General features: G+C 43.5%; 1 protein-coding gene across 1 annotated transcript; it reads right to left on the reverse strand.

The window, feature by feature from the left end:
- Positions 1–774: 774 nt before the first annotated feature.
- Positions 775–22,313, reverse strand: pdgfra (platelet-derived growth factor receptor, alpha polypeptide). The gene is made up of 29 exons (XM_078259715.1): positions 22,111–22,313; positions 19,647–19,722; positions 19,266–19,556; positions 18,407–18,667; positions 17,745–17,884; positions 16,509–16,671; positions 15,879–16,071; positions 15,246–15,361; positions 14,829–15,125; positions 14,254–14,520; positions 13,974–14,104; positions 13,682–13,850; positions 13,384–13,573; positions 13,119–13,234; positions 12,236–12,362; positions 11,913–12,109; positions 10,567–10,661; positions 10,082–10,214; positions 9,640–9,744; positions 8,201–8,311; positions 7,607–7,760; positions 6,135–6,283; positions 5,710–5,825; positions 5,017–5,139; positions 4,791–4,902; positions 4,602–4,701; positions 4,277–4,382; positions 2,456–2,691; positions 775–2,196 (listed from the first exon to the last, which is right to left on the reverse strand). The coding sequence occupies exons 2-29, from the start codon at positions 19,702–19,704 to the stop codon at positions 2,049–2,051; spliced, it is 4,404 nt and encodes a 1,467-aa protein (XP_078115841.1). The 5' UTR covers positions 19,705–19,722; positions 22,111–22,313; the 3' UTR covers positions 775–2,048.
- Between the last annotated feature and the right edge of the window lie 796 nt (positions 22,314–23,109).

Consider the following 23,109-nt stretch of genomic DNA (forward strand, 5'->3'; position numbering starts at 1 on the left):
CAACACATCACTCACCAACATCATCATTCACATCCACACAGCTTTAAACAGCTAAAGCCAAAGCGAGACCGTTCTGTAGTAACTTTTTGTCTTTTCTTTTTTTTCTGCAACATACAAAACAAAATGGGAAAAAAAGAGGAAAGTGCAACAACTGATTGCAGATTATATCACAGTCAACAGGCAGAGGCAGTGGCAGTGGCACAGCTGGTACAGCAGCTAGAAGGTACAGAGGATTACACAGTCTACACATTACTGATGTACAACATCAGATCGACATGAATCTCTTGGTTTAACTAGAACCTGCTAATAGGCGTCCGGTAGGGCTGAACGATTCATCGTTTTTCAAATCAAAAAATCGCGATTTGAAAGAATGCGATTGGCTGATCGCGAAGACAGCGATTAATCACGAGTGAATTAATTAGTTGAATGTTTGGTGTAACGTTTGATTTAACATATTTTTATTCCTCTTTTTGTTGTTATAGTTACTGTTTTTTTCATAGGATAAATGCTGGAATAATGTTACAAATCACAGATTGTTTAAAGAAATGTCCTATTATCAGTGACTTTTTTCATTTATTTTTCATTACTTTACTTAACATGATCATAGAAGGTGCAATATGTAGCTAAAAAAAAACTAATCGCAAAAGCTGGCAAAAAAAAAAAAAATCGCAATTCGATTCCCCCCCCCCAAATCGTTCAGCCCTAACGTCTGGACAGTTGATCAAATGAGACTGGGGGACACAACCTGCTAGTGAAGCTTTTGGATATAATATGTATTTTTTTTTTTTTTTTTTTTTTTTTATTACTGACATGATAAACTGGGTTTGATCCCTTTTTTTGTTCCCCGTTATTATAGTAGCTAAATTGATTACTATCTATAACATACATTAAATCATACATTTCAAATCCACAAATATTGTCAATGCTGTCCACTATGAAATTAGTTTTATTTCCTTCTGTTGTAATGGATTCATCAAAAGAATTGGCTCCACCGTGGTGAATGAGGGTGCAGAAGCTTAATATGTGCTAACATAAAATACTGTTATCCTAATATGTCTCTCTCTTATAAAACAACTCTGGAGCTATTTACAATACAATCACACTTCGTTTTGTTTTTCCAAAGCCCACGTGACACATATGACTGGAGCCTTTAGGGCATGACGTTTGAGAACATCATGTTGTATTTGGGGCAAAAAAAAACGTGAGACGCCGCAAAGAAGCGAGCAACTCAAAAGCTCTGTTCTCCTAACCATTCAAACATATGGTTAACACCTACTCGGTATTCACAAACAATACATGTTTACACAATGATGAAGTAAAAAAATAACTTTGAATTACTGCACACATTTCACCATTGAAAACAGTATGTGGTCATAGATTATTAGACACAAAACATAGTCCAGATTTTGTGCTTTTCAAATGTGACTATTGCTACTGATTGTGCCAGCATCAGGCGCTTCTGTCGCAGCAGGTGAGTGTGGAGTGAGTTTACCTGCCAATGCTGTTGCTAGTATTGGACCTATGTAGTGTTGTGCATCTGTAGTGGTTAAATATAGATATATATATATATATATATATATCATATGAATGATATCCTGTGGTGTTCATTTAGAGCTGCTGACCAACATGTTTGAATTCGTCCCTTCTTGCTTATATTGCTGTTAAAAGAATGCCCGATACAATAAAGCTCTGCAAATAATAAAAAAAAGACTATCTTTTTTTATCTGTTTTATCGAGATAGGTCTCCGACACACAGGCTCGCTGGTTCTTTGAGTCCTTGATGTCACGTTTTCATCAATGCTCGCTGACTCCTCCAGCCCAACAGGGGCAGTGTCCAGGGAGGAGTCGAGGGGCGTACCGTCGCCACAGGCTCATCCAGACAGGGAAGTGGTTTTTGTTCTGTCCTCTGAATGGCCGGTCAAGGAGGAGGAATGGAGGGGGCTAGAGGGTTGGACAGAGTCTGGTTGATTTACAAGTTTTTCTCTAGTTCCCGGTGGCCTTTACACCCTGTTTTCCTTGCTGCTTCTGCTCTACAGGCTGGGTAGTTGTCACAGGAAGCTGTCCTCCCCCAGGTCGCTACAGTCTAGACACATCTCGTCCAGCAGCGTGATGTCCTCCAGAGTCTCGCCCTCGCGCTTCGCAAAAGTGGAGCTGCTAGAGCCCGTCTCGATGGCGCTCTCCTCGGACGTCTGAGAGCTGCAGGGGAGACACGAATAACACCGGTAAGCAGTGCCGTAACTAACCATTATTTACATTTACATTGTTGGTGCGCACCAGAAAGTTTCTCATGTGCACCAGAAAGTTTCTCATGTGCACCAGAAAGTTTCTCATGCGCACAAGAAAAAAAAGAGTCATCTCATGTCCCTTTAGGGGCTACGTAGTTTTTCCAAAGCCCAAGCTGACGTCCTCAAATGTCAAGATGGAGTAGTGGCGGTAAACGCTTGGTTCCATTTACCCGTGTCTGTTCCTCTTTCCATATTCGTCGTCAGATACAGGGTCCAGGTCGGGGAGGGGGATGATGTAGCCGCTATCGGAGCTCAGCCGCTGCTCGTCGAAGCCGCTCTCCCGGTCCTTCAGCTTGCCCTGGTTCTTGTAGGTGATGCCGATGTAGGCGTCGTCGTTCTCCACGCACACTCGAGTCACAGCGGGGTGGTCGCTCTTTAGGAACTCATGGTTCACCCTCTCATAATGCTGCACAAGACAGACAGATATATTAGAACACATGCTTACATTTAATATAATACACTAGGGATGGGATGAGATGCTTCGGTCCCGATTCGATTCTTTTCACGATACATGGGCGCCGAGTCGATTTGTGTTGCGATTTTCATTTGTAGCAATTCAATAAGTATTGCGATTCGATAGTATTGAGTATTGCCATTTTCTTTTCCTTCTTTAACAAAATCAAAAGTTGAATAAAACACTTCTAGAGACAATGTATCATGAGACATTTCTAAAAACGAATTGTTTTCTAAGAAGAATGCACGTCACATGTCAGTCAGTCAGTCTGACATTTATTTCATCTGTAAGAAGTACATGACACGGATTTTCTGCATATTCTGCTTCCGCTCTGTTTAACTAGAAACGGATATGATGTAGTCGCCGTCGGCGGTACCGTATAAAAAAAATCACGATTCTTAGGAAATGAATAGATTTAAAAATCGTCGCAAAAAACTCTCATACGATTTTTTTGATTTTTTTCCACCCCTACAATACAGTGGTGTGAGCCCAGAATGAATGAAGCTCTACAATGCCTTAGAAGAACTGTGGTACGAGTGTAATCACTGGGGATGTGTTGCCAGCTGGATGGTGCGATCTAAACTGAAAAATCACACATCCGATCCAAGGACGAGGTGCTAAGTCAAGAGTGGGTTCCTCCTCTGCCCCCAGCCATTAAAGCTCTGTGAAGGACGCAGAGGTAAAGCTGTTTGGATGTGCCATGTGCGGTGTGGAGTTTAATGGGGTAATTAAGGTCGGGTGGGTGGTGGAGGCGAGAACTGGGGCTGCGTCATTACCCAGTCTGAGGCCAGCCGCTCTGACATCCAGCTGCTGCATTTGTACTCTAATCACTTGTAGGTTCCTGTTTCACAGAAACACGGAGAGCCCGCACAAACACTCCTAATGCACTCTCAGAGGAAGTGGAAGGGGTTTTAAATGAACAACCTGCTACTTTAAGAGTGTGTTTACATTATTTAAAACCTGTACTTTGCTCGGCAACACACTTTGATGACTTTGGGACGATTCTTTCACGGTACGCGGGTGCTGATTCCATTTGTATTGCGATTTGTTTTCTCATTTGTAGCGATTCTAGATGCATTGCGATTCGATAGTATTGAGTATTGCGATTTTCGTTTCCTTCTTTAACAAAAACAAAAGTTAATTAATACACTTCTAGAGACAATATATCATGAGAGATTTCTAAAAACTTTAATTTCATAATTTATTTCATCTGTAAGAAGTACATAACATGGATTTTCTGCATTTTCTGTTTTCGCTCTGTTGTGTTGGAAATGGATATGATGTAGTTGCCGTCGGCGGTACTGTATACACAATTTTAAATTATTAATAATCATTGGTAATTTTTTTTCCCACCCCTTCTGATGACATCTAAAAAAAAAAAAAAAAAACACAATCAGCCAGAAAATGCCTAAAAAAGAGAGAGGAACAGAATGTGCAGGTCCAACCATAGGGTCAAGAATGAGAGGTGGTAAAATAGAAAGCAGATGTTAAGAATCCAAAGAGGTCTGGGGATGTGAGGGGTCACATGTAGACTCACCCTCTTGTAGCTGGAGGGCAGCAAAGAAGACACAGTTTCACTCAGACCCAGGAAAGTAGGCCTCTTCTCGGGCTCGCTGTTCCAGCATTTCATCATCATCTCATACCTGGAAAAAGCAAAAACAGGCCATGTTACCATAGAGAAGTGTACGATTGGCCCTGTACCTTATAATTTAGCCATGACTCATGTCAGCCACTGTATATCAAAGTTCAGAAACAAATTGTTCTGAGTTCACAGCCCAAAGCATTCCTCATCTGACAGGATGTTAGGAAAGCTTTATGTCATGCACAGCAGCAGTACAGTCAACGCGTGAATGATCACGTACAGGTCCTGGGGTGCATGCTCCGGTTTGGACATCCTGTATCCACTCTTGATCTTGTTGTAGAAGCTTGAATCCACAACCATCCCTGGGTATGGGGTGCCACCTTCAGACCAAAACAGATTCTCATGAGTTCATCATGTGACTCCAGTCTCAAGGATGTATTATCTCTAAGAGATGCTTGCAGGGGCTCACCTAAGGAGAAAATCTCCCAGAGCAGGATGCCGTAGGACCAAACATCACTGAGAGAGGTGTACATGTTGTCGAAAATACTCTCTGGCGCCATCCACTTCACTGGCAGGAAAGTCTGTGCCATGACAGAGAGGAAATGTTCAATCACACCTGCAAAACCACTATAGAAAAAACCGATAAAGCGATGTTTTAGGCATAAAGTGATAGTCATGTATGAACGGACACTTACGCTCCCTTTGGAGACATAGTTGTTGTCATGCATGATGTCTCGGGCCAGTCCGAAGTCACAGATCTTCACTATCTTGCCCTGAGAGAGGAGGACATTCCTGGCAGCGAGGTCCCGATGCACACACTGAAAAAAGTAAGCAAATGTGATAAGCAGCGCATAGCGTCATACACAAGTGTTTTCAATCCTCAGTTCCATCCATTCCCAAACCGGCACATTTTGCTCCCACAGCTATCCACTGCATCTATTTCTGTATGTATTTCATTTCAGCCGAGTTCATTTTTAATGCTGTTTCATATTGCTTTATAAAGCATGGTCTTTGTGTAAACATGCCAGTTGGAGGGATGGCTGTGACCACTGGATATTTAGGGATAATAACTATGAAGCTGAAGGAATAGCTTCTGGTTGCAACGTGTCCCTGCCCGGTAATTCTAGCCCTTGCTGTGCAGCGACTATATTCAGCCCCTGGTCTCTCTCCTGAGTGGGCTCAGCAGCCTTCATAAGACTGCTTATCACACAACTGCTGATTTCCTCAGTCCCCCCTTTGGCCGGCCCCGCTGTCACCCTATAGGACACAAAATCCACAACCCAGTGAGAAGCAGGGGATGTGGTATGCAAACCCCAGCTGCAAAAATGTCGAGAAAAAAAGTTAAAAATAGGATTTTCATTCCTTGTTGTTCTGGGGACAAAACTTACATTTTTGGAAGCTAGAAACTCCATGCCTTTGGCCACCTGGTAGGTAAAACTGAGCAGATCGGTGGTGGTGAGGCCCTCGTTCATGTTGTCTGACAGCAGGACGTCCATCTCGTCCTCTGGTTTAGAAAACACACACAGAAAACACCATGAGTATATGTTTATCATGTATTGTAAATATAGTACTGGCTGCCCAAACCTGGCTTTTACTAATGGCAGAGAGAAACAGGGCATTATTATGCGTCTGCTACAATTATCCTCTCCATGTAATTACAGGGCTGTACCAATCCTAAATTCTGACAAGGGTGTACCCCTCCACCAACACTGACTCAAACACAGCACTAAAGCCAAGCGAGTACACACCAATAACTCAGAGGAGAGAGTGAAAAGGAGGACAGAGAGGAGAGAAAGAAACTGTATATGCGTACCTTTTTGAGAGGGTGGGTGGTCATAATTAGACCTCTGGATGTCTGAGTACTTATGGGGGTTGCTCATCTCCAGCATGGGCACATACTGAGTGTCAGCCTGCTTCATATCCATGTAGTCTCCTTTGCTCTCGAAGGACAGGATCACATAACTGTGTGCAAAGACGACACAGACACAAAGGAGAAATGCTGTTAGTGATGAGGCGAGGACATGTGGGAATATTGAGCCATATAAAGAACAATGGTGAGAATACATCATGTTATACATGTCATTCAGTCCCCTAATGTGTGTATGTCCAGGGTTACCCCCAGTGTATTGCAAGCCTAGCGGCCCACTGGGTCTCAGTTGCCGCTCGGCTCGGTTGGAAACTTAGACGCAGTCATATTTTCAAATCTCCAGTTAGCCTTTAGCACTGACTTAATGTAGGGCCCTATGGAATCTGTCTTATAGCTTTTTTAGATTCTCAATTTCGCGATATCATCCATGATTCTGTTATCACAGAAACTATTGGGCTCTACATTAATGCCGCCATGAGTCTGTGACTTGCCACCGGGCTAAACAACTTTTCTGGGGGAAACACTGATGTCAATGTGTGTGTGGCCTAATCCTCTCCCTCCCTCCCTCTGGCTGGGGTTAGAGGAAGATGTGGTTGAACCTAACATGGTAGCCAGGATTAAATCATGTTATGGTCAATTCGAGGTGTGGTCCCTGTGAGTCATCCATCAACACAGATGAGCCTCGGAGAGAGAGAGAGAGAGAGAGAGAGAGAGAGAGAGAGAGAGAAGGAGAGAGAGAGAGAGAGAGAGAGAGGGAGAGAGAGAGAGAGGGAGAGAGAGAGAGAGAGAGAGAGAGAGAGAGAGAGAGAGAGAGGGAGAGAGAGAGAGAGAGAGAGGGAGAGAGAGAGAGAGAGAGAGAGAGAGAGAGAGAGAGAGAGAGAGAGGGAGAGAGAGAGAGAGAGAGAGAGAGAGAGAGAGAGAGAGAGAGAGAGAGAGAGAGAGAGGGAGAGAGAAAGAGAGAGAGAGAGAGGGAGAGCGAGAGAGAGAGAGAGGGAGAGAGAGAGAGAGAGAGCGCTGCTGTTTCATCGTGATCGTCTGGGCGGACAGAATTAACAGGTGCCTCCAACACAATGACATTAGGTTGAAAGCTGAGAGCACTTCAGACCGTGATTTGATTAGGTGAAGACGCCAGACAATCTCCTCCGCCACGGAGAAAATGGCGATAGAGTTACCGATTAGGGGTAGAGGAGAATGTGAGTGTGTGTTTGTGAGACAATTGTGAGACAATTGTGCAAATTGTTGTGACAATGGCTGCAATATTTGGGAGTGGCAAAAGGGAAGTGAAATGATGTAAAAAGGTTTGCGTTTTTGTCCTTAACATTTCCCGAACACAACATGTGTCTGAATTGCAAGGATTATTCAAGATTTTAAAAAAAGAGCACTTGAAATGTAAAAGCTTAGAAACGTATATGTGATACCTCCTGCTGCTCTCGTCTGAAGGGTTGATTCCAAAGATATCCAGCTCTTTTTTACTTTTCTCTGGAGTCAGGCTGAGGAAGTTCTCCCTGTTCTTGTGCAGGTAGTTGACCAGGTCCCCGTAGAAGCAGTACTCTGTGATAATGTAGATCGGGCCTGGGAACAACACAGCAGATAGAGTCGTGCATCGGCGTCAGTCGGCAGGCTAATCTTATCAGAGGCTCGTAAAGGCTAAAAGCACAGTCAAGAGGGCAAGCCTCCACTTTGCCATAAAAAGCCTATTAAAATACCACACCCACAGAGAGCTGAGACAGGGCTGTCACTCTTGTTTTGGCTGTTAGAGCTGTAGATGTGTACAAATGCCAAATCTGACTGAGTGTGTGTATGTGCGTGCAGGTTTTTGGCAGCATGAACGTGAGCGTTACTGTGTGTCTGTTTGTAAAGTGGTGACTAAATTGCAAGAGAAAGGCAACAATGGTTAAACTGTTATTATACAGTATATGTTTTCCTATGAAGGAGTGTGTGTGTGTGTGTGTGTGTGTGTGTGTGTGTGCGTGCGTGTCTTCGTATTTCCAATTTGTGTGTGTATTATTCACCTGACTTGGTGCATGCTCCCAGGAGGTTAACGATGTTGAGATGTGGTCCAAGATGAGTCATGATCTTCAGTTCAGACATCAGAGCCTGTTTCTCGCTGGAGCGCGCCGTCGCTGAAACGAAGACACAGCAACCGTGAGTATCATCGCACATAATCAAACTGTCAAACAAGCCAACCAACCACATTCAGCCAAGAGGCCTCTTTTATCTGAATCCCAGAACTAGTTACTTTATCTTCTTGTAAAAAAAAAAAAGTGTCTTTATTATCCTGCAGATTCTTTAGTATCTTCCTTTCTATCCCCTTTTCCCACGTCTCTACTGTTGCCTCGACAAGTACAAAGTTCTGCACCAGTTGAATAAAATCAGCTGTCTGGTGAGGTTGTTGCCACACTTTTGTTGGGTCTGTGTAAATTATAGCGTATGGTCTAGACCTACTCTATCTGTAAAGTGTCCGACGGTAACGTCTGTTATGATTTAGTCTATATTCACGACGTTCCACTTCCGGGATTGCTCCGTTGCCGACGGAAATTCCGCCGGATTTCACCCATTTAGGCCGGATATCTGTTGCCTTGGGCTTCCTTTGTGTTGGCATTTTAAACTCTGGTGGATTTCAGAGGACTATGGTTAACTGCTCCTCAGATCTCTGCAGGGTAAATCCAGACAGCTAGCTAGACTATCTGTCCAATCTGAGTTTTCTGTTGCACAAATAAAACTACTTTTGAACGTACACACGTTCCACCAAAACAAGTTCCTTCCAGAGGCAATTATGATTGGTTTAAAGAAATGCCAATAACCCAGAGCACACTTTTCTCCCATCCCGGAATGCTGTGTGGACTATCCAGACCCTCCTCCGCAGCGCTGTGGAGGAAGGTCTGCCACTGTTTATGTTATGATTTGACACTATAAATAAAATTAAATTGAGTTACACTTAAATCTTTCAGTTTTTTCAGTAACATTTTGGAATTAAATGGTTTAGCAGGTCTAATATTTTGTGCCGTTGATTGAATTTATTATTAATGTATGATAGCAGCTTTCAAACACTACCACCGTTTGGCACCATTAAAAAACTATTTGCAATTTACTCATAGCTGTATAGACAACTATCTGTTACTTTCATACTGAAGAAAATTAAAAACTGTGATGATTCAGCTGCACCTCACAGTTTGAAAATCTGTGATGAGCAAGACACTTAACAGCCCTAGTTGCTCCAGAGGCGTGCATCCTCTGACATATGTAGCAATTAAGTCGCTTTGGATAAAAGCGTCAGCTATATGACATGTAATGTAATATTTGAGTTGCAGTAGTAACAACAGGTGCCCTCACCTAACCTCACCCTATAACTAGTGAGCTTCACTGGTATAAAGAAACATATCAGATGACTTGTAGCAACATGGCTTCAATAGCTTGTAATTGTAATCTAACTTGTATCTGTTAAACTCACGTTTCAGCATCTTCACTGCCACCTTCATGACAGGTTGGGAGCGGCTGAGTCCGTAGGCAGTGCCTTCTACCACCTTCCCAAAGGCTCCAGAGCCCAGGATTCGACCTGAGAGAAACACAACATAAAAGCCATAGGATCAATTATCAACAAAGAAAAACAAAAGAGCCCGCACAAACACAGCCATACAAACACATCCATGCACTTCAGATGCCTCTGCTCCCTCATCTGTGACTCTTTCAGTGGCTGAATGTCCCCTTGATCACTGAGTCAAACCAAATCCCAGCCAGCAAACCCCTTCTGCCCAAGCAAGATAAGCTCATGGCAGCCTCACTTCAAAGACAGAGAGAGGCATCCTGACCGGAACATCCCTGCAGGGTGGCCACAGAGCCACTGGGACAGGACTACAGCTTTTTTGGCACATTGAAAATGACATTCAGCTCACCGAGCACAAGTCTGTCACGGGGGAACTCCCATCTGGAGTCGTAGGGAAGCTGCATGGGATCCACATAGATGTACTCATGGCCGTCTGGGCTCACAGACTCTATGACCCTCCAGCGGATCTCATATCGTGGTTTCTGGAAGACAAAACACATATAAGAGCTAATTAATTAACCTTAAGATTAATTAACATTAAGACTGGTGGATATGCTACTGTGTCTTATATTTGTCTTATGGGACAGTTTTACCATTCTCATTTTTTTTAACAAACAATTTTCTCCTTGCCTTGCAAAGTCTGCCCACAAATTGTCTTTCATTTATTAGCTGAGGAGACTTTTGCTTGTTTGGAATCATCAATGCTAATTGGTGGATGCCCAAAACATTGATTTTGGCAAGGCTAAGAAAAACAAGTTAAACAAGTGGGAGAGTAGAAGAACAGATGTGAGAGTGAATATGTGAAAAATGAATCGGAAATGGTGGCTACAGTACCTGTTTCCAGATAATAACCAAGACAATGAGTGAGATGATGACAATGACCAGGAGCACCAGCACAGCAGCAGCTACAGTCAGCTCTGGGTGAGGGCCTGTTCAGGAGGAGAGCCAGCAGTCACACATGTTAGATGGAGAGCACACTGATCACATGGATGCAACGTGCGTCGTGGCAACGTGAAATGCTTGCAACGAAAGTACGCGTTGCATAACAAATGTCGTCTGTCAGGGCTAAGAAACAATTATATCCATAGGGTGTCCAGATTACTAGGAGCAAAAGGTATGCTGGGATAAGATGTTATCAGGGCTAGAAAACGTGAAAGTAGTAGGGGGTGGGGGAGGGATCAAGGCACTTAGGCTTAGGGGGAGTGGGCATAGGGGTAGGGGGTGAGGATGGGGGTGTAAAGCTCATCTGGAAGGACCAAATGGCCTATTACCCATCAGAATAAAAGCCCTCTTCCTCTTAGCTAAAGCGCAGCCCCCTAACAGCTGTCTCACCACAAACACATCATCTGACAGCTGCTGTAACGCTGACAGCACTACCCCGGCCTTGAACACAGACCCTCACAAAGCCTGTCACACTCTGAGCGTCAGAAATGGAAGGAACTTAAGAGGAAACAAGGTGGAAACAACAACATCAAATGTCAATTTAAAAGCTGGTTAAAGAGAAAAGTTACTCCAAGGGTAGTCTAGGAGCATACGCTCCTGGATAGGAGAAAAAAACAGTCAGGGGTTGTTTGCATTTTGAAACCAATCACTATCGTCTTGGGCGGAGCTACATTTCGGACGCAGCGAGCGTGGCTCTTCAAAATAGTCTCGGGAAGGAACTTGTTTAGGTGGAACATTTGCACCCCGCAAAAGAAAATGGCACACGCAATATTTAATGAAGTTAACTGTTCACAAAATAAAGTAACGTGTGCTGTATAAATTAGCTGGTTAAACATCATTTGCTCTTACTAGTGTGTCGTTGAGTGTATTTTATCCATAGAAAATCCCCGCCAATAGGTCCCAAAACGTCCCAGTTGGAGAGTAAATGCAGTAAAAGTATTCTTTGTAAATCTCTACAATCATTCCCCAAACGAACCAAGCAGGCCTGCCTTGTGGCACGATCCAAATATTCCTAAGAACTTGCCATTTTCAGCGTGTAACGTTACTCATTGGTTCCGGTTAATGTTGCTCTATGCGACCGGAGTTTAAAGTTAACTCAAAGAAAAGAGGAAAGTGAGGGACATCCCATGGAACTATCCCGTAAATGAACCGTCGTCGATCCAGACTACTTCAGGGGAAACAAACATGGACAAAACATGTGTGTGTGTGTGTGTGTATGTGTGTTTGTGTGTTCGTACCATTGGACACCAGTTTGACCTCCCTGCTAACGATGGCCATTTCGTTCCTGGCCAGGCAGCGCACCGCCAGTGTGCTTTCCAGATGACCAAACATGACCTGGCTCTCCAGGTTACGTTCCTCGTCGATGTGCGAGTCCATTGTGACCTCTGTGGAGTTGGCTGGGAGGGGCACCCAGGCAGACGAGTCGTTGGCACAACTTAATGTCAAAAAACGGAAGAGAGATATACGATGCATTAGTGGTGGAGTGGACTGCATGTGTGCGCATTGAGAAGTCTAGAAGCACCTCTGTTGGCTGTTGAGCACTAAAGAAGACTGAACTTACTGTTTGATGTCCTTGCAGATGAACCACTCCACCACAGGAGTGGGCTGCCCTCTGGTAATGCACACCACAGACTGGCCTGTGGCTGAGCCATGGTGGATGTCCATTAGGTCCACAATGACTACAGGCACTGTAACATAGTCCGACAGAAAGGGGTTAAGCATGGCAAAGTGTGTGTAAATTAGGGCGGTATCAACATCACGGTATCAGCTTGCGCAATAAACACATTGTGAAAGGCTGCGACATATTGCGAATGACAAGATTTGTTGTCTTAGTTGAAAGAGAATAGCAGTAGAAAACACTCAAAACGTCATTCTTTATTTAGTGGTGCCTTTTATATTCAATTGAATGTATAATTTGTTCAATAAAATAATGTTGGAAATGATTTCCTTTCATGTGTTTTAAATTCAACAGGCATTTAGTTGTATTTTAGCAGAATACTGAAAGCAGCAGAAATGAGTACACTTTAATATCTATTTATGGCAAGCGATATAGTTATTAAATTTTCTAGGGTTGCACAATTAATCGCAATTTTAGCAAAATATGTGTCAAACCCTTCTGAATTAAGGACTGTGGTGCTGCAGAAACGTCCAGGCCTACAAATCGTATCCTACAGAAGAAAAAAATCTTTGTTTGGAACAGATCCTCGCAACAATCCCACTATAATCACTTACATTTTTAAAATGTTTAAATATTTCAATGAAAATGAGAATAATGATACAAAAATGATCATCGTGATCATCATTGCAATTAGATATTTTCCTCATATCGTGCAGCCCTAGTGTGAGTATGTGAGAAAAAGACAGACTGTAAGTGGGGCCAAAAGATTGAGGAGAGCAATATCTAAGAACATAAAGGTAATGAAGGGCTTAGGGCTCTCCCTCACCTTTGACTTCCAGGTTTAATCCAATGTCATGAATTTGGTCTCCATTTTCCACTCGCATGGTGTAGTTCCCGCTGTCCTCCTCCTTGGCCCGGATCAGGGTAAGAACACTCATGTAGCTAGACAGAGTAACAAAAACCAGAAACTGCAATAAATGCACAGTCATAGGAGTTCACAATAGCACTAAAACCCTAATGACAGGCCCGGTTAATGTGCAGGAATGTTAACTTTGAGCTTGTCATTAGTCGACCATGTATGGGAGCCTCACCTGGTCTCGCTGAGCTGCCGGAGGCTGGAGGAGATCTCCGCCGTCACGTCGCCGAGCGGGATGCCGTCTTTGAGCCAAGTGACATGAGCACTGGGGAAGGAGCTGATTTTGGCTCTGAACTCCCGGACCTCGTCCAGCTCTGCCGATTCATATTCTCCGAACTCCGGCCAGACAGACATAAACGCAGTTGCTGTTAGAAAAGAGGAGAGGCCGACAGACAATAAGCAATCATTCACTGCCACGGGAAAGAGAGGAATTTATGAAGTAATGCCAAGTCAACGAAATACAGCTTTCATACCAAACACTTGAACAGCTATCTCCTTTGTCTGGTCTTCATTACTAATAATATCAGTGATGGAGCAAGAGTAGATGCCGCTGTCTTTGGTCGAGGCCTGCGGGATCGTCAGGGTGTAAAGGATCTCCTGAGCCCTCTTGTTCTCATGCACTGTTTTGATAGCACGATTAGCCTGCCAAACAAAAAAAGAAACACCAGGAACTTTGAGTTGCAAATCAACCTTTGCGATAGGACTTTTGGGAAGACTTGACACCAAAACACCTAATCAGTTAGAATCGTTTTCGTGTGCCCTCACCAGTTTGCCAGGGTATTTCCAGTGGTCTTCCAGAATCTCAGATCCCCGTGCCAGACAGGTGACCGTGATGGTGTCTCCCACCAGCAGAGCCGTCCGTTTGGCTGTCAGCTCAACATGCAGCGCAGCGCCACCTGAAATACAACAAGTGACAGGGTAAAAATGTGTGAGGGCACAGATCCACCAAACAAAACATGTGAGTGATCAGATTTGAAAGGTTAAACATCTTTTATAAGTGACATTTACCACAGATTTAAACGTTCACAAACACGTGAGCACACACCTGTCCAGCCATGGACGATGTATTCCTCGCTGTAGTGTTCCTCTCCGTTTATGAGAGCCTTACAGATGTAGGTTCCAGCAGTGAATACTCCCAAAGCGCCCCTCTTGCTGTCATAAACACTGGGCACCGGCTGCTGGGTGTCGACATTAACCAGGGTCACGTTTGCACTGGGATCAGACACTCGACACTGAATCTCCATCTCCTCGTGGTCGGACAGGACGTGGTTGCCAAAAGGCACCAGTGATGGCACAAAGAGAACATCTGGGTCTGAAGTAGGGGTGTAAATCACATACAATAAGTAAATAAGATACAATATCATCATCTTCGGACAACGAGACGGTATTTGCTGATATCTTAAAGTCTGTCACGATGTGATTTCGATTCAATTCAGGGTCCTGCATTCGATATGAGATGATTTCATATGCCCATTTAACACAGTTACCTTTATATCAACTCCAAAAAAGCAACTAAAATATAATTTGACAATTTTATTACTAAGCTCTTCCAGACATTTAAATGAAAAAAAAAAACAACTACTCTTTTCCTAAAAACATAAACCCAAAGCTGCGGTGTACCTGGCACATAGATGTAGATGCTGCTGTCCTCTATATCCTCAGTGGTATTACGGCTGTAGGAGCATGCGTAGTAGCCGGTGTGCATTGCAGTGGCGCTGTCCACGGTGATGGTGGTGACAAACAGGCCGCTGTTGTCCTCCTGTGTTTGCTCGTGCACATCCAGCGGTGTCTGCCAGGCTAGTTTTGCCTCTCCCCGACAGGTCAAGGTGAAAGGAGTGTGGAGGGGCACCACCATCTCCTCTACCTGGGGCAGCAGCACAGGGGCTGAGGATGGTGGGAACATCATGGCGGCGGTGGCTGAAAGAAAGACATGTACAGCGCTCAGTCATAGGTCACAAATCAATCAATCAATCAATCTATCTATCTATCTATCTATTTATCTATCTATCTATCTATCGATCGATCTATCTATCTTACCTTTCACTTTGAGGGTAAAGGAGAACTGAGCCGTGCTAGAGCCACTGAGGGCCGTGATGGTATAATTCCCGTTGTCTTTCTCCAGAGGCTGCCGTAATGTCAGAATGCTTTGATACCTGTGAGAAGAAAATGATCATTTCATCATTTAAAAAGGAGTTGTTGACGATTGACAATTTGGGAAATCTGCTTATCTAAGCTTAGCTTAGCATAAAGACTGGAAAAAGGGGGAAACAGCTAGCCAGGCAATGTCCAAAGGTAACAAAAAACATCTACCAGCATCTCACTGATGTTATTTATTTGAAGGTTTTAAAATGATACATTGTGGTTTTGCAGGGGGATTAAGTGCCAGACTATTCCTTCAGGAAATTACTGCTCCCGACCAAGAAATAGTCCGACACATAACTGCCCTTAAAACAACAATTTGTCATTTTGGTTTTTGTACAGATTCAACACACAGGATATAGCTTGTTAATTAGTGAGTTTTGTGTCTATTTTGTTACCTCAACTCTTGGCAAGGAAGCAGATAAGTGTATTTCCCAAAATGTCAAACTATTCCTTAAACTTACTAACTGCTGTCAGAACTGAAAATGAAAAGCCTCACTCATTATTATATTAACAAATCTTTATTCTCACCGATTCCCTTCGAGGTGGCTAGTTTTAGTAAGGATGTAGTAGTTCTGTGGTATGGCTGTGCCGTCTTTCAGCCAGGTCACTTTGGGGGCCGGGTAGGCATCAATGAGGATGGTAAACTCTGTCTCCTCTAAAAGGCTGACAAACTCCGTAGCTTGAATCCCGCTGTGGTCCAGTGCCACAAAGGAATTCTCCTCTGGAGAGATAAACAGAAAATAAGAGAAGAATGAGCAGGTAATCGTGGATGAAAATGGGTAAAGAAATGGATTCAGTGAGTAAAAACAGCAGAGCGAAGATTGAGATGAAGACGGAGTGACAGAGAGGTGAATTGAAGGCCTGACACACATCTGCTGGAGCAATCCCATAAAACACCGCAGCTGATGTTGAAAGCAGAGGTGAAGCTCTACAGTCGGATGGTAGAAAATGACTTCCACACACCACTAAAAGCACCATATGCACACATGTGAAACCCCGACAAATTTAACTGAATGATGATGTGAATATTACATTTGGATTAAGTGCGTGTAAACCAGTGGTGTGAGCACTTATTCCCGTTATTACAGTTTGGCTGAAAACTCATTAAAAAAAGGATTCCAGTATCCAGGAAATGTTTCTGACCAGACAAAGACTTACCAAAGACAGTGACAGCCACGCTGCTGACTCGGACCTCTCCGCTGATATGCTGGGTGACGGAGCACTCGTAGGTGCCGCTGTCCTGAGAGGTGGCTTGTTGGATACTAAGGATGTAGATGACCCGGTCAGGAAAAGTCTGTTTCATCTGAACTGCATCCACAGCCTATAAGTACAGGAGAACAATATGGGTTTGAGATCCTACTCAATGGAATAAAAAAAAAAAGAAGATCTTGGTAATAAGATATTAGATTTTTTTGGTTTTTTACTCTCAGTGTTTTTCCGTTTTACAGGTACAATCGGTGCGTCTGTCGTGCTGCTGAAGGCTAATGGCTAAAACACTTGCTAAGCCACAGGAGATAAATCAGGATCACAGAGCCTTTTAAAAGCCTGTAATTGCAACTGAGACCAAAACCAGGAGTCAGGACTCCAGAGTTCCTACGCTCCCTGTCTCTGGAAAAGGGCTTAGAGGAATCCCATGCAGAAAAACAGACGATGTGCTATATAGATTAGGAATCTGAATATAAATATAAACAAACGTAAATTGCAGAGGAAACTCTTTCGGATCCTTTTAGCCAACACTTCAAAAGCATTAAATGTTCAGCTGGCTGTCATGTGCAGACAGCATCTGTCCTGCATGTTTCAGGGTCTATGGGGTCAAGGATTTACTATCCTTTTTACTTTGTTTGAACTGCCCTCTCCCCTCGAGCCATTTGTCCTGAACTTCCCGTCAGCGTGTTGCGTACGGGGTTAACTGCAGCAGGAGCTGTTTGGCTGACGTCGTCATAATGAAGACGCAACATTCGGTTGCTGCTTTCCTAACACATACTTTGTAACCACCAAGGGCCGTCCTCAGAGCTATATTCCACTTGCCGCTGCTACAGTAAGCTTAAGTCCAAAACCATTATTGACTAATTTAAGGCTCAGTGCTGCTGGGTAGGAAACAATTTCATCATAACCTTTATTTAAGAATCGCTGAAATCATTGAGGTTTCCCTCATTTTCAATGATGCCGAGATACAAGACACATAAAACATAAAGCACAAAACAAGTAAATAATACTCAATGAAAACAATCGCGCACACAGTGTGCTCATGTGATGTGATCTGAAATATGACAAGGGGTTGAAGGAAAAAGGGCAAGAAGGCTGAGAAGTTAAAGCTGATTATGGATGAAACCATAGAGGAGACTAAATTGAAATTCAAAAGAAAACACAGAAAGGAAAAGGGCTGCATCTTGCCTGTTTTTTAGGATGGAGCCACTGCTGCTGAAAGCCCAGTCCAGGCGGAGCGACACACGTGATGTTCAAAGGCTGCCCACCTCTCACCGTCTCCCCACTGGCTTTTACTTCCACGTCGAAATCCTCTGTGTCCGAAGGGGCTAGAGGGACCACCAGAGAGCAGATATCAGCACTGTCATCTCACAGGGCCCAAGATAGTGACAAGTTGATTAGCATGAGCTAATTCATCACCGAGTGGTGGCTCAGTAGGTCGTTATTACTCACACACGCGCACACACACACACACACACACACACACACACACACACACACAGTGAAAACAGATGTGTTAAGTCATCTCCCTCTGTGATAATGACATAATGTCATGGCTCTCATGCAGTGAGATCACCCTGCAGCCCTCTCATGGTAAAAAGACTTGGGGAGTGATTCCAGCTGTGCAGTTTTTAAACCCTTATCCTATTACTTACTTGTGCTTTTTGAAAATACATACACAATAATAACTTGACTCTTGCTCATTCTATGTTGTTCATTTCATTAAAAAACGTAATCTTAATCAGGAGGCGATATCCAGATATACTCAGTGATGTTTTTTTATAGCACCAAATCTATGAAATGTCCCTTTTTTTCTCAACACTCCATGGTCTCTATTAGTCTTGACTTACCCTCAGTCTCCACAGTATAAATGGCACTTCTCATGGTCTGGCTGTTCACTATGGTTTCACACTGGTACTGCCCGGGCAAGAGGCTTCCGAAGAAGCCCATCTTGTTGTCGTAGTAGGCAGGCATATCCTCTCCACTGGGGACACTCCTCAGGATGACATGGGAGGAGGGGTCAGACACACGGCAGGAGATGAGGACCCCAGGTGTGTCCATGGGGACTACCAAGTTGTCAGGGGTCTCGGGGACAAATGGAGCCTGGGGATCTGGGTGTTCAAGCAGAGGAATGAGGTCACACTGTGTAAGGGGATTTGGTTGAATTGAAAAGCATCATTGTGATCCATGAAGCTTCTTTTTCATACTTAATTTAATTTTACTGAAAATGTACAGTACACTCAATTACTTTAAAGTGAGACTCTGCAACTTTTAAAAGAAGTGTATAACGCATGATATACTTCTCCTTCTATACATAGTTCTCATACAAATGAAAAGTTGAATTCATGAGTATTAAAAGGCACCCTTGCTCAACTTAATACACTTAAGGGTTTTGCTGCTACAGCCTTAGCTTGGTCTATTGCAAAATACATCCATGGTCTGGTATGGCCATTGACTAATGTTAGCTTCTGTTAGCTAACTTTGGATAATGCTAACTGATATGACTAAGCTAGCAACCTAGTTCTCTGATTTTGTGATTCTCTACTTGTACTGCTGTTACTCTGTTATTTAACATGTACTATCATCCCAATTACTGTTAGCCTATGTGTGGCTAGTTACCTAGTCTCACTTTAAATGTCCATACACAGTAAACCCATGACTATTAGCACTGACTGTTGTTGGCACCTTGTTAAAAAAAAACATATTCACCTGGGACAAAGACATATATTCCCGCCTCATTGTCTTCCTCCGGTTCAACATCCAGGTCACCCTCCGGGGTTTCATAGTTACACATGTAATAGCCGGTGTTTTCTACAGTTGCGTTGTAAATGAAAAGCGTCGCCGTGTAGTATCCTGGGTACACGAAGGTGTTTTTCGGCAGGGGTTCAGCCCAAACGACGTTTCGTTTACCGGTACAGCTAATGTTGAACACGGAATTGGGCTGCAGGATGAACTCTTCTTCATTGGACACAATGGTAGGCGGCAACAGTCCAAAGGTAACTGAAAGATAGTTTTGAAACCATTAGAGGTACTGTCAAAAAAAGGAGGGGGAAAAAAAACATCAATATTATGTATATATTTAGGCCCTACCTGAAACCAGCACCACCAGGATACCCCAAAAGACAACATACGTCTTTACCCCATCCATGACTATGGATGTTCTAGCCTGTAAAGACAGAACAACGACTTATTTAGTCAACTAGTAAAGCAAACACTTTTTTTTTTTTATTACTTTGTCCTTCCTGATAATATGTGATACCACTGTCTCCACATTCTAAACAATTCGATAACATTTCGATTTAAATCAATGTCTTTATTGACTTCTTAATGTTCCGTCAAGCCCAGTCTATGTGCAGTTCAGTTCCACTGACTCCGGTAACATGCTCTTGCTGTAATAAACCCACAGTGATTTATAGAGGGCTTAAGGGAACTTGGCAGCAACACTTGTGGTCTCCCACATCACTTCAGTACTGAAAAAAGTAACAGTCTAAAATGTAACACAGGATTACATGAGTTATTTTTCGTAAGATGAGGGTGAGGATAACAAGACTGTAAATTCCAATGCGTTAGAAGGAGGCTGGTGGACGGGATGAAGAGGCGAGACTCCAAGTGAAAGTGAGGGCCGCCACTAGAGGGCGACACAGTCCGCCTTTTGAGGGCACTCGGGACCTCCGGGAATCTCATCATCTCCAGTTTGCCCAGTCGCCTTTCTCGAGTTTTTTTCTTTTCGCCTGATTGAAGAAAATGTCCGATTTTCGTTGCTTTGTCTTCAATCTGTTATTGCTAGACCTATGCATATCTAAATTGCATTTTTCTTGTTTAATCTAACCGTATTTATTAGGCTAAACGAAATGTCTAAAGGACCCCTAATTAAGACATTCTCAAGTTTATTCCAGACTCCTCTCAACTCATCTCACAGATCCTGTCAGGTTTAGTTTTGTCACGGACATTCCCCTGGTCTGTCTGTCGGTCTGTCTGTCTGTCTGTCTGTCTGTCTGATTTTGAATCAGGGGCCACACAGTTTGAGAGGCGCTCACTAAAACAAAACGCGTTTAATTTCCATAGCTGTTCTTTCTAAAAAAATCACCATCCAAACCATCTCTGCTTCAGGAGTTATTTATCTTAAAATATAGATAGCATATGTGTTTGACCTGTAACTCTTTTATTTCTATTTCTAGCGTCCAGGAGCCATTCTGCATCTTCATTGTCCCCAAACAATAAAAAGTTTGGCCCTGGCAAAGCTTCCTGTGGCTGGCCGCTCTGGCTCATCCGAAACGGCCTAAATTATCCATGGGTAACCTGGGTTTCTTAAACTCTATAATTAACGGACCCACTCCGCACAAAAGTACATAGGCTACCCGCGTGGGAATCAGCTGGCAAAAAAAAGCCTAATGCATTTTGACGTGTTTATGCACACGCCTTGTCTCAAACAATTTCAATAAGGGATTCCTGCCTTGGCTTTGGCCAGGATCCTGCAGCCACTGCGCGTAAATCTAACTTAAGCCTGGAGTGGCAGTCAGACTGCTTGAATGTCCTGCTCCTCTTTTATTCCCCCCTGCTCCCACCGAGCAACAAATGTGGCAGATAGCAAATGCATCGCTCTGCTGGGCTGGATACATTTGAGCAACAGCTGATAAAAGGCTTGTCTCAACTTTCTGCCCTCCACGGACGGTGGCGATAGGGTTCAGTTCAATCCGCGCGTCAAAAAGTTTGATTTCCATGGAAAAGATTTTGAAAAGAACTGTCTAAAAACGACCACTGTGCAAAAAGCATGAAAAAAAAAACATTTAAGCAACTTTGATCCCTATTAGTGTTTCTATGCAAAATCCCTTGGTGACACAGCAGAGTAGGGGGTTAATGAAGAATGCGTAATGGCTCCAAAACACACTCCGTTTTTCTTTTTTCCCCCTCTTGAATCAATTCAGCTGCAGCTCTGTAGCCTCGATCAGTCGGACTCATTCCAGTGCCTCCAGTGCCGATTTTCCGTTTTAATTCCTCACATTCCACGACCAGACGAGAAAACAATGCGATGTACAATTTCCAATGTGTTCCCCATTACATGCCAGGCAGCATCCCACAATGGTGCCTTCAGTCTTCGAGGTGACACCTCCAGCTGTGAGGCCGAAACCGAGCGCCTTCACCCAGCAGAGTAAGCGAAATCTCCCTGCTCGGCGTCAGGGGTGGTGGGGGGGGGGGGGGGGGACCATATGTTGCACGGGGAACAGAAATCAAATCTAAAAGAATATAATGCGTTGCCCAATGCACAAGTTGCATACAACTTGCATTCCAGCAGTGCATTCCCATATAAGTGAATACAACTTTTTAAGATTTTTTTTCCAGAACGATTCCTGAAGATAATCTAATTGGATAAACTAATTAAGTCTGCAATTAAATTCCTGATAGACTCATAGTGTATTATTCTATCTTACATCCCTCAAGATTTATTCGATAAAAAAAAAAAAAAACACCCCAAACTTTTCTTTTCTTAAAAAGAAAAAAGACTAAGAAAAATAAGTTTGAATTATCTTTTGGATCCCAGCAACCTTTCAATTACCTTTTAGTAACCCCCTCTTTATATTCCTTTCGTGTAAGTATATCCACAGTGAATTGTTCGCTCCAAAAGGCGCAGTAAGGGTCCTTTACAGCGGCTGTAATCCTCAGAGGTCCTGCGCTGTGAGAGCATATGTGCGACCCTCTGTTCGCATCCGCGACCGTCCGCACAACTGCGCTCCAGCTAAGCGACCTGTAACTGATTCAATGTTACAGTCCTCCCTCCTCCCTCCGAAAAAAAAAAAAAAGTAATCATCTGGCACAAAGTAAATAACTCTCAGGAAATGACACCCCCCTCTCCTCCCTTCGAGCGCTGAACCCCTTTTCAAAGTAAGAGTCTTTTTAGGGGAGAAATGCAGACAAATATCCCCGGCGAAATGAGGGCAGGAATGGCATTTTCATGGGTTTTTATTTGGATGCGAAATCGTTTGGAGGACAGAAGAAGGTCTGTTGTGTTTTTTTAGTAACTTGTGTTGCATCTGATTATGTTTCACTGTCTGTGCATGCGCACAAATGTTCTCGTTTTGTGAGTACAATTATTAGCTGTTCACCTTCACCAAGCGTTACCACTATTACAATACAAAGTTGCACTTGTTTTACTTCCTTTTGCATGATGCATGTCAATGGAGTTCTTGTGCATCAGTCACAAAGCGGGGACAGTGGATTGCTGAACTCATAGAGGGCGCTCCAACACCATCATATCATAAGCCACATCAGAGCCTCTGTTTCTCTCTCTGTCTCTGTCTCTCTCTCTCTCTCTCTCTCTCTCTCTCTCTCTCTCTCTCTCACACACACACACACACACACACACACACACACACACACACACACGCACACACACATCGCCCTTTGCACATTTAATTGAAATAAATGACACCATCAGGGTAGTTCTTCTTTTCCACAGAAAACTACTGTGACTCCTGTTTACTGGCACACATGCGTCAGCTGGTAACCGAGTCCTAAAGCACAGCCATTCTTTTTCTTTATTTTCTTTACCCCTGCC

Source organism: Sander vitreus, chromosome 9, assembly GCF_031162955.1.
Source record: "Sander vitreus isolate 19-12246 chromosome 9, sanVit1, whole genome shotgun sequence".
NCBI lineage: Eukaryota > Metazoa > Chordata > Actinopteri > Perciformes > Percidae > Sander > Sander vitreus.